This window comes from Pseudoliparis swirei, chromosome 15 (assembly GCF_029220125.1).
Source record: "Pseudoliparis swirei isolate HS2019 ecotype Mariana Trench chromosome 15, NWPU_hadal_v1, whole genome shotgun sequence".
Lineage (NCBI taxonomy): Eukaryota > Metazoa > Chordata > Actinopteri > Perciformes > Liparidae > Pseudoliparis > Pseudoliparis swirei.
In genome coordinates this window covers 21,250,850-21,262,836 of record NC_079402.1, presented here as the reverse complement: position 1 = coordinate 21,262,836, position 11,987 = coordinate 21,250,850, and the positions used below count along the sequence as shown (strand labels likewise).

At 44.2% G+C, this 11,987-nt stretch overlaps 1 protein-coding gene across 11 annotated transcripts in view; it reads left to right on the top strand.

Moving 5' to 3' along the window:
- The window catches only part of sema4d (sema domain, immunoglobulin domain (Ig), transmembrane domain (TM) and short cytoplasmic domain, (semaphorin) 4D), a 43,978-nt gene extending 32,473 nt beyond the window's left edge, over positions 1–11,505 (top strand). For 7 of the 11 annotated variants that reach the window (XM_056432766.1, XM_056432771.1, XM_056432768.1 and 4 more), the window contains 7 exons: positions 78–234; positions 457–679; positions 3,304–3,416; positions 3,858–4,030; positions 4,630–4,676; positions 4,781–5,972; positions 6,740–6,813. In XM_056432766.1, coding sequence (XP_056288741.1) covers positions 78–234; positions 457–679; positions 3,304–3,416; positions 3,858–4,030; positions 4,630–4,676; positions 4,781–5,724 — 1,657 coding nt within the window. In that variant the 3' untranslated portion in view covers positions 5,725–5,972; positions 6,740–6,813. Of the gene's footprint in view, positions 1–77; positions 235–456; positions 680–3,303; positions 3,417–3,857; positions 4,031–4,629; positions 4,677–4,780; positions 5,973–6,739; positions 7,584–8,147; positions 8,361–8,552; positions 8,649–9,719 lie in introns of those variants that run through there. The other 4 variants (XM_056432774.1, XM_056432775.1, XM_056432777.1 and 1 more) reach the window with 4 other exon arrangements.
- Positions 11,506–11,987: the final 482 nt, after the last annotated feature.

Genomic DNA, 11,987 nt, shown 5'->3' with positions numbered 1-11,987 from the left:
ATCAGGCTGGTCCTTAAATTCACTTCTCCCCCCCCCCCCCTCTCCACACTTCTCCATCATCATCATCATCCCTCCAGGGGTAACGTGGGCTTGTCAGCCGTGTGCGCCTACAACATGACGGCGGTGGAAGAAGTCTTCTCCAAGGGGAAGTACATGCAGAAGGCCACAGTGGAGCAGTCCCACACCAAGTGGGTCCGGTTCAACGGCATCACCCCGTCTCCACGTCCTGGAGCAGTAAGTCCTCTGCACACCGCTCCAATAACTAGGACCGGGCTCAGTTTGGTGTGAATGTGCAAATACCATGAATATGATTTATATTTATAATACAGACGTAAAATAAAATCAATGCAAGGGGGAAAACCGATCTGTTTATTCCACTTCTTGCTTTAGTCTTTTAGTCTGTGGAAAATCTTTACAAGAATGAATTATTCAATGTCTTCCTTCCTCCTCCTCCAGTGTATTAACAACCTCATGCGGCGGCAGAACATCAGCAGCTCCCTCAACCTGCCAGACAAGACCCTCCAGTTCGTGAAGGACCACCCCCTGCTGGAGGACCCCGTCCTGCCCATCGGCAACGGGCCGCGCCTCATCACCAAAGACGTCAACTACACTCAGATCGTTGTGGAGAGGGTCCGTGCACTGGACAGGAACATCTATGACGTCATCTTCACTGGAACGGGTACGAACACATCAGTTATCAATACACACTCTTATATCGGTTATCAATACACACTCTGATATCAGTTATCAATACACACTCTTATATCAGTTATCAATGCACACTCTTATATCAGTTATCAATACACACTCTTATATCAGTTATCAATGCACACTCTTATATCGGTTATCAATACACACTCTGATATCAGTTATCAATACACACTCTTATATCAGTTATCAATGCACACTCTTATATCGGTTATCAATACACACTCTTATATCAGTTATCAATACACACTCTTATATCAGTTATCAATAATACACACTCTTATATCGGTTATCAATACACACTTATATCAGTTATCAATACACACTCTTATATCAGTTATCAATACACACTCTTATATCAGTTATCAATACACACTCTTATATCAGTTATCAATACACACTCTTATATCGGTTATCAATACACACTCTTATATCAGTTATCAATACACACTCTTATATCGGTTATCAATACACACTCTTATATCGGTTATCAATACACACTCTTATATCAGTTATCAATGCACACTCTTATATCGGTTATCAATACACACTCTTATATCGGTTATCAATACACACTTATATCAGTTATCAATACACACTCTTATATCAGTTATCAATACACACTCTTATATCAGTTATCAATACACACTCTTATATCAGTTATCAATACACACTCTTATATCGGTTATCAATACACACTCATATCAGTTATCAATACACACTCTTATATCGGTTATCAATACACACTCTTATATCGGTTATCAATACACACTCTTATATCAGTTATCAATGCACACTCTTATATCGGTTATCAATACACACTCTTATATCGGTTATCAATACACACTCTTATATCAGTTATCAATACACACTCTTATATCAGTTATCAATACACACTCTTATATCGGTTATCAATACACACTCTTATATCGGTTATCAATACACACTCTTATATCGGTTATCAATACACACTCTTATATCAGTTATCAATACACACTCTTATATCAGTTATCAATACACACTCTTATATCAGTTATCAATACACACTCTTATATCAGTTATCAATACACACTCTTATATCAGTTAACAATACACACTCTTATATCAGTTAACAATACACACTCTTATATCAGTTATCAATACACACTCTTATATCAGTTATCAATACACACACTCATATCGGTTATCAATACACACTCTTATATCAGTTAACAATACACACTCTTATATCGGTTATCAATACACACTCTTATATCAGTTATCAATACACACTCTTATATCGGTTATCAATGCACACTCTTATATCGGTTATCAATACACACTCTTATATCAGTTATCAATACACACTCTTATATCAGTTATCAATACTCTGATCAACCAGCTGATCTGAGTCACTCGGTGTGTAACTGATGTGTTTCCTTGTGTTTTCTGTTTGTCATTCATTATTCATCTATACCATTAAATAGCTCTGCGTTAAGAACAAAGCCTCCTGCATCACAACGATTATGTGATGGTTTTTCAGGAAGTAGACAATATATAAGAGGATTGTAAGTATTCGATTATTCCATGTAAATCACAATTCCACTCAAAGGAGGGGCCAAACAAAACACAGGTTATGTTTAAAGGTTTCAGACTTTGAAAAGTGCACTTTTTAAAAGCCTTGGCTCAACACCAAAAGTTAAATGAGATAAATCTGTATTCATCCCTAGGAAGGGAGATAATGTCGTTGCAGCAGTCGTGCATAATGCAGACAATGTACAGAGCTAAAGCAAAGTCACTGCAGACTGTGTACAAAGTTTATTTTCAACACATGAGTGTAAATATGATTTGAGATGTTTGTAAGTTTACGGTACAAAAGGCTAAAAAAGGGATTAAAAGAAGATGTATTTCTGTTGTACGGGTCCAATTATGGAATAATGTTGAAATGGATGTAAGAATGGTGAACTCCTTTTTGGTTTTCAAGGGAATTATTTATAAAACAATTCTTGAGTTATAAATGTAATTAAAAACGTATTAATATGGAAGATGTATGTGGTAGTATATATAAATATATTTTGTTTTTTATTTGGTTTATTGTTTTGTTTTTTTGTTTTTATTTACTTCTTTATTTTATATTAATTCTCTGATTTATTTAGATTTTAATTTAGGATAGGAATTTATAAGCATTTTTTGCTTCTACCTATACCTTTTCAGTCTTTCTCTTTTGTATATTATATAGGATAATATTGTATTGTATTTGATTTGATTGACTGAATAAAATACAAACAAACAAACAAACATATGAATATAGAAAGTACAATAAATATATAATAAGAGGAGTATAAAAAACTAAATTATGAATGTAATAAACGATAGAAACTGTCCCCAAAAAGATCACAAACGAGCCTGCAGGAGAGCAGGAGACGCGCCGAGTGAGAGCCGAGGTTCTGTTTACCGCGCCAATAACGGCCGAGCACAGCTGGAGAACAGTCTGGAAACGAGGAAGCACACCAGTCTGAATATCTGATGCCAGAGTCAGAATCAGTCGGCACATCCTTTAGTGTAAATGCTTCTGCCTCAGCTGAATGATTTACATGTGACCGTTCTCATCTTCAGATAAGGGCATCCTGCACAAGTCGGTGGTGTACGGAGGAGAAGTGCACATCGTGGAGGAGATCCAGCTCCTCAAGAACTCCGAGTCCATCAAGAACCTGCTGCTGTCCCCGGAGGTCCGTGGCGACGCGTTCAAATCCACCGCGTGTCTCTCAGTACCACCTTTGCAGGGAGACATTTGTGAAGTGCTTTCTCGATGTTTGTGTAGTTTAGGGTTCATACGTGTTGAGTTTAGTTTATGAAGGATCCCCATTCGTCTCCACCGGAGTGGAGACTATTCTTCCTGGGGTCCAGGCAAAAAACATTACAATACAAATACATAAAATGCAGTACAGCATGATCAATTATCACAAAAACACTTAGACTTAGAAAACAACATTTACATTAAAAGTAAAATAATAATATCTAAAATAATAACCTAATCTACTATAATTTCCTTTCTGATTATTGCTGCCGTAAGTTTCCTTTTGAAATGATATTTATGTGTGAGCATGTGAAAGTAGCGCTGAAGCTCTGAGTGCATTTCTTTAGTCGTGACCGACCTCGTGCGTCCTCAGACACGGTCCCTGTACGCCGGTTCTGACTCGGCCGTGGTCCAGTCGCCCACGGCCTTCTGCGGCCGGTATCTGTCCTGCTTTGGCTGCGTCCTGGCTCGGGACCCGTACTGTGCCTGGGACCCTCACGCTGCCGCCTGCCTCAATATCTTCGATGCTCCCAGCCAAAGGCTCAGGTAATCCTCTCTTCTCTAGACGCACGCGTTATTGCACCAGATAAGGAAAGCAGCCAAGAGGCGTCTTCACTGAACCTCTATCCAGAGTCACCATCTCAGGCCCAATAGTTCTTTCTTTTCAGAGATTGTGCATATTCAATTCAATTCAGTTCTCAATTCAGTTTATTTCTAAAGCCCAATTTCACAAATTACAAATTTGTCTCGGAGTGCTTTACAATCTGAACACATAGACATCCCTGACCTTTGACCTTACATCGGATCAGGAACAACTCCCAAATAACCCTTCAGGGGGAAAAAAGGGAAGAAACCTTCAGGAGAGAACAGAGGAGGATCCCTCTCCAGGATGGACAGGACAATAGATGTCATGTGACTATATGAACAATAGATGTCATGTGACCAGAAGGACAGATTAGAGTTAAAACACATTCAATGAATATGACAGTGTATGAATAGTTGGTAGTTGGCATATTCCACGATGGAGACCTCCACGATCCATCAGATGGAGGTAGAGAGGAGTGGGCGGAGTCTCAACAGTGGGCGGAGTCTCAACAGGGCATATGTTAGATTGCTGTGAAAATAATGGTTGTTTGTTTTTCCAGGAAGCTAATCCAGAGCCTGAGTGGTGACGCCGACCAGTGCCCCGCAGGTAGGGTGCAACATGCTCACGTACGACAAAGTGGAAATCAAATGAAGCCACATTGTGTGACCACTGGACCCAGAAGTCACGACTTTCTTGTTTCCGTCTCTCAGATGTCAGTCTGTCTCTGAAGGACTACCGGCGTGTGTCCGTGAAACCGGGCAGCTCCGCCGAGCTGCCGTGCCTGGGCCACTCCAACCTGGCGCAGGTGATGTGGAAAGCCAACGGCTCCGCCCTCACCGAGGCGTCTCGCTTCCACCTGGTGGGCGAGAACCGCCTCCTCATCTACAGCGTGGCGCCGGAGGACCAGGGTCACTACGAGTGCTGGTCCGTGGAATGGGCCCCGGCGGCCGGGAAGAACTTCAGCCGCCTGCTGGCCGGATACGTCCTCACGCTGGACGTCCCGCAGGCGGGCCACGCCCCCGCCGGCCGGGAGGCGGCGAGCACTGGCGCAGCTGAAGGGAACGGTAAGACGGCGGCGGCCCTCGACCCGCCCGGCGCCACGACCCGGTTCACCCCCCCGCCCCACTCCTCACTAACACCGCCGCCCGGCAGCACCGTCTCGGTCCAGCGGCTTCCCCCGAGCTCCGACGCCCCGCGCCCCGACGGCCGGGACCCGGCGGCCGAGTATCTGCAGCACAACAACGGCGCCGCCCTCCTCTTCCTCTTCCTCCTGTTCTTCCTCCTCTTTCTGGCCGGGCTGGCCTACAACTGCTACATGCGGTACCTCCCGGCGCCCTGCCTGCGGCTGCGAGCGGCGCTGCTGGGCGGCCACAAGAGCGCCCAGCGGCCCGAGTACCGGGCCTGCGAGGCGGGGCCGGCGGAGTCGCCCGCCACCGATAAGATCCACATGGCGGAGCCGCCCGCGCAGAACGGCGGCCGCGCCGCGCAGAACGTCCGGGCACTGCGCGACACCGGGTACGAGACGGAGCCGGAGTGCGGCAACGGCCAGAACCCGTCCGGCCCGTCCGGAGGCGACAGCCCGTCCCAGGAGAAACCCTTCGACGTGGACTGCGAGTCTCAGCCCATCCAGTTCGCCGACGCCGACGAGCCGTAATGCTAGCCGCCGGCGCTTCTCTCGGCACGGCTCGCCGCTCTCTGGAAGTCCGTTCCGGGTTCAGAATCACACGACGTCTCATCATCACGAGGTGTCCGGCATCCCGTGAGACGCGCCTCCCGTCGGGTCTCGGGTTTCTGCCGGTCGCGTGCAGACCGCATTCACAGGAGCTGCACGCCCGCCGAGATTAGTGCAGCAAGAAAAGCTACTTCTTAAATTCCAAATTGGAAACATTGTTTACCAAATTGGTAAGTTGCCGGGATGGTTTTCCAAATTGGAGTTTTTTTGTTCAGTCTGGGTGGGGATAGTCTCTTGAAGCTTTTGCATCTTTTTTCTAGGCTCACGGGTCTCTGCTTCAACATTAGAGTCACTTCTCAGGGAAGATTCGCTCGGCACGTTAGAGCCCATCTTTGGGGGGGGGGGGGGGGGGGGGGGCTCACTCGGTGAAGTGAACCAATGTCGGGTTTGAAGGTCGAGGAAAAAAAGAAGAAGAAGAAGAAAAAAAAACTACGTGGACGACTTGCATGATAGGATAACGCTTGAAGAAATGAAAACCACTGTGTCGTGTCGAGTCGTCTGTGACGGACGACGTCGAGTTTCCGTATTTAATTTAATTTCCTTCCTGTGAAGCCGACGTTCCTCCGCGGCGGCCCGGTGGATTAACCTCTGCTCGTCATTCCCCCCGGTGGTCTGTCAATAACATAAATATGTCCGACACGACGGGATGCTTCATCATGTCAAACATCAGTTTATACAAACAAATATTTTTGTATTATTATTTTTCGTTACGCCTTCAGTTTTAGAAACATTGTTCAGATAATTATGATTTAAGACGAGTCGTATCTGTGGTCATAACATTGTGTCTATTGTGTACGTAGTTGTGATCATTCTCATTTTATATTTTATTTATTACAGCAAGTTTCTTCTTCTTCCAAACCCCAGAGCGTCGTGTTGCATGCCGCCCTCCTTCATCCTGCTGTCCTCACCGCTCTCTTCTCCCATCGCTCCCTCACAGTCTCCTCTCCTGTCGACACTTCATCCTCCCTGTCCTCTGGAAGTAGCACTCCTTCTGCCCTCCCTTCCTCCTCCTCTTCCTCCTCTTCGTCCACCTCCACCAAGCCCCACATTGTGGAGGCCCGGGAGGCAGAGGTGAGACTGTTGCCTCCCCTGCTGAAGGACCAGGCCTGGGGGGTTCATGCCCAGGAGGCCTTCCTGCTCCTCTGCCTGGCGTTGGGTGAGTGGTGACGTTGACCCGGACTGGAAACCCACTCCTCTCACTTTTTAACACTCCTCATTTCACTCTTTCTCTTTTTCTTCCTGCACGTTGCATGTTACCATTTCCCAAACATAAACTCACCGTGTGTGTGTGTGTGTGTGTGTGTGTGTGTGTGTGTGTTTTTGGATCTGTTTCTAACGAGCCTGTCCTTTGCTTCAAGGCGTAGTGGAGAACGTGCTCCTCTCCAATTTAGGTGTCTGGTGAGATGCCTGAGTGAATGTAAAAAAAAAAGACAAAATACAAAATTAAACTGTCAACCTCTCAGTGGTCTGTTTGTCCCACGATTCTCAATAATATGTGAATGAAAGGTAGAGTTTTGTTTATAGTATTATGTCACAACAATCTGACATAAAATCTGTAAAATTCAGAAAAGATAGTTGTTTTTTTAATCCACGGTGTTATAGGAGACTTTAATATCTCAGTAGTTTATCTGGAATATTTCTCTGCCTGTAAACAAGTGTAAATATAGTTGTGTGTGTATATATAGAAAAATACCATCTGAAGATGTACATACATTTAGGGGACGTTTTGGGACTATTTCTCATGATAGGGAAACTAAATAAATCTTGTCAAATGTTTTCAACACTGACTTGCTTTATTACATTTTTGATGAAAGTAATCATTCTTAAAATAACAAATGTGGTCTCATTACTGACAATAAGCTGCAGAAAAGTTACCATCCTGTTGCATATACTGAAAATATAAAACTCAAAAATATCAGTGATTCAGTTCTATGAATTCTGTGTAAATTATATCCAGCTCTGGCAAATCTGGCTTTATCAGTTCAAGATGCACTGAATACAAGTCATGATAAGAGATCAGGGAAACTTTTACACTGTGTGCGTCCGTGTGTGCATATATATATATTTATTTATATATATATTTATTTATAATATATATATATATATTATATATAATATTATATATATAATATTATGTAATATATATATATTATATATGATATACAATATTATATATATATATATAATATATATGATTTCATTCACACCTATAAACTTGACAGTTTATAGCCACAAATGAACCTACCAAAGGCATTTCCTCCCGTACAGTGTGGCGTGTCAGTGCCTCGACCGTTGGGGGGGGGGGGGGGGGGGAGGATCAAAATGAAGTCCTATGTGTCCCTCAGGTCCCAGTGATGTGCACATTCACTGGCTAATGAATGGACACAGCCTGGACACCCCCATAATGGAGTCCCGCCGGCCGGTGGGCCAGAGGGAGGTTCTCGTGAGCAGCTGGCTCCGAGAGGGGCCGCTGGTCAAGGACGCCCGGTACCAATGTGTCGCTGAGGCCAGCGCGGGAAACGACATGTCCGAGGTGGACCTGCGCCTCACTATCGGAGGTATCTGGACCTGAAGCTTGTGTGGCTGTGAGAATGTCCAGTGTGTCGACCTTTTAATAAGTATTTACAGCATTCAGACCGCTTACATGTGAGCTGCATTGAGAGTAATCCATGCAGAGAGGCGATGGAGTGCCTGGGATTGGCGTCAGCAATGCCACCGTTTCCATAAAAGACGTTGTTAATATTTGACAGATGAGGAGAGCGTTCCATCCAGGGATTTGAGCCAGTGGAGAGGTGCTCTCACCGAGCACCAGCAACTGCTCAAGAGATGGGAGGAGGCCTGGGTAGGTGTGTGTGGTCATGTGACGGCCCTGATGGGTCCTGTGGTCGTCCCGGTTGCAGCATGTGGACCGGCTGAAATCCGCCCTGCATGTTTAGCTTTAGCCGGGTAGTTTGAGCTCTGCTATTTTTTTTTTTTTTCAGCACTGAGAAAAGTGCAAAGTCCAGATTTATTGGGGCAAAGAATTAGGAACACAAAGCTAAAGCCAGCTCATTGATATACCATGAAATAAAAATTATACTTTTCTTTTTCTTGAAAGAGGCTTTTGTCAGAGTTTGAAAAAACGGCAGCGCACTTATTTTACAATTACGAGCCATTCCTGCATTTTATTTTGGGGTTAACTACTTTCAGCCATCACATTTAACTTCATTATATTTTAACACATGATTTCACAACCCCACTCTGCTAATTGTGTTCGCTGTAACAAAACACTTTGTTCCCAAAGGGTTCTTTAAAATATACATGCACACATCTTGTGACATTTGTACCAAACTTACCGAATTTCTCATTTAGATGCAAGTCATTAAATCTATTCCTAGCACTGCGTCTCCATTATTACCGTCGCATTGAAAATGCGGAAGGTTATGTTTTGATCGCCGTGTATTTATTTATTTATTTGTATGCGTGTTACTCTCATAACACAAAAAGTATTAAACCGAATCGCATGAGATTCGGTGGGATGATTGGTTATTATCCGGGGACCATTTGATTAGATTTTGGGATTGATCGGGTCAAGGTCAAGGCCATGAAAAGGTCAAAATCTTCTTTTTACCAATTTGTATCCAATTGGCATGCAACTAATGCCAAAATGTTCGTAATTCAATGCCCATTCTTGTGATATGCGAAGGTATGCGCTCTACCGAGTGCCCGTTCTAGTTAAGGGAATGTTTCATAGCTGTAATGAAGTTTCCAAACAGTGAACTTTAAACTGAATTGAATGACTGATGGAACTGGAGCGGTGGTCGGTAACTCAGAGGCCCACAGCCAGGCGTAATGAACACCTGTTCACATCTGGACAATGTTGTACATCCTCCTCCTCCTCCTCTTCCTCCTGTACAACGGTGTGTTTCCCTCCACAGGAAAGCTGTGACGGCCACTGAGCTCTGCGGAGACGTCCCGAGCTTCACTTGTGCCGGCTGACCGCGGTCCTGGCCCGGCCCGGGTGGACCACGCCTCGGACCACGCCGTGTCGCCTCCTACGGAGGAGTTTGATGGAGCATTCCTGCACCGGCCTGCAGCGGGGGTGGGGGGCGGGGCGACGAGTCCAAAGCCGACGAGTAGACGAAGGCCGTCGGGCCGAGGATGCGCGTGCTGCCTTTTCACCGAATACGACATTTATTTCTCTTTTGTGTTGATACGCGTGAGCATCCTGAACGCGCTGCTCGTTTCCACCTGATGCAGGTGAAGCTGCGCGGTCCTTCACGACCACGTGTTTGACATTTCCACTTGAGGTTCTACTGTGTGTTGTGTTTCCTTCCAGAGAGTCAAAGACGTGTGATGCAGGAATGGAGACGTTTCTTTACACAGGGTAAGGCTCTTTTAACCTCCTGTTACATTTGGGGTCAACTTGACCCCATTCAATGTTAACAGGTCTCAAATATTTATGATTGACATGTTTTTTGCTTCATATTTCATGACTTTTTCGAATTCACACAAAGTTGTTTTGGGTCATATTGAGGTCACTATAACATGCACTTTCATAATCTTCAACAAACTTCAGGGCCCAAACATATAGCTATACTATAGCTGTAGTAGTGTGAAAACCACTGATGGTTCACACATGATTTCTGGTCACATGACATCTATTGTTCATATCGTCACATGACATCTATTGTTCTGTCCATCCTGGAGAGGGATCCTCCTCTTGCTCTCCTGAAGGTTTCATCCCTTTTTTCCCCTGAAGGGTTATTTGTGAGTTTTCCTGCTCCGATGTGAGGTCAAAGGTCAAAGGTCAGGGATGTCTATGTGTTCAGATTGTAAAGCACTGAGCCTAATTTGTGAAATTGGGCGATACAAATAAACTGAATTGAATGATGTGGGGGAGGGGAAATATGGTTCCCATGAAGATATGGATAGTTCACATAACATGGGCAACATGTACAAACATGTACTTTTTTTATTTAAAGGACTATTTAGTTAGTCAACAAACACATAAAGTCGCCTCCCTGCCACCTAAACTTGGGAACTTATTTGAATTATAATAATGTTCTGGAGTCAAATTGACCTCGAGGGTCGATGTTGGTACATGTGAAGGTAACCGGAGGGTTGAAGCACAGCATCTCTGACGTGTGACAGGAGGCTCTCATCAGATGACGAGCATCCAGAAGGCCGTCCTTCACGTTGGTTCTTACAGTTTGTACCTTACTGCAGTTGTTGTTCACAATAAAAATGACTTCCCGTTGCTGACATTGATTTGAACAACATTGCATCACGTTTGACTGAAGCTTGTTCACACACTTCCTATATGACCGATTACATCTTCATAGACATGATTCATGTTTATAAACGAGTTATAACTCCTGCGGGATGGACTGGAGTGGCACGGTGTGCACGTCAGCCTCTTCCTCTTCTTCTGAATTATTAACCGACCGACCGCCGTGCACTTCTCCACGGAAGCCAGTTGTGACATCTCATACGGTTAGAATAAAACCCTTAACTGAAAACACATTTTCTCTCGACATGTCGGTTGGAGATCTTCCCTGATGTTTATACCTCACTGATTTATAAGCAAAAAGGCATTTAATATTGTTTTATTGATAAACTAGGGATGATCAGAAAAATGTTTCGCCCTTAAAAGTTTGGTACAAGACACGTGATGTATAACAACAACAACAATTGAGAAATAAATGTTGGTCGGCAAAGGTTTCTGTAGCTCTGTGACGCTTTTCTATTGGTCATGGCGCTGTGGAGCGCAACTGGAGTCATAGCGCCCTCCTGTGGCCGAGTAAAGAAGCACAGGCAAAACAGGAAGACAACATCCTGTTAATTATAAGCATGGTCTGATGCTAGTTACCTTCGCATTGAAAATGCGGAAGGTTATGTTTTGATCGCCGTGTATTTATTTATTTGTATGCGTGTTATTCTCATAACAAAAAAAGTTTTAAACCGAATCGCATAAAATTTGGTGGGATGATTGGTTATTATCCGGAGACCATTTGATTAGATTTTGGGATCTATGGGGTCAAAGGTCAAGGTCATGGAAAGGTCAAAACCTTCTTTTTACCATAGCACGGTCAATTTCTATCCAATTGGAATGCAACTAATGCCAAAATGTTCATAATTCAATGCCCAATCTTGTGATATGCGAAGGTATGCGCTCTACCGAGTGCCCGTTCTAGTTTAAAGAT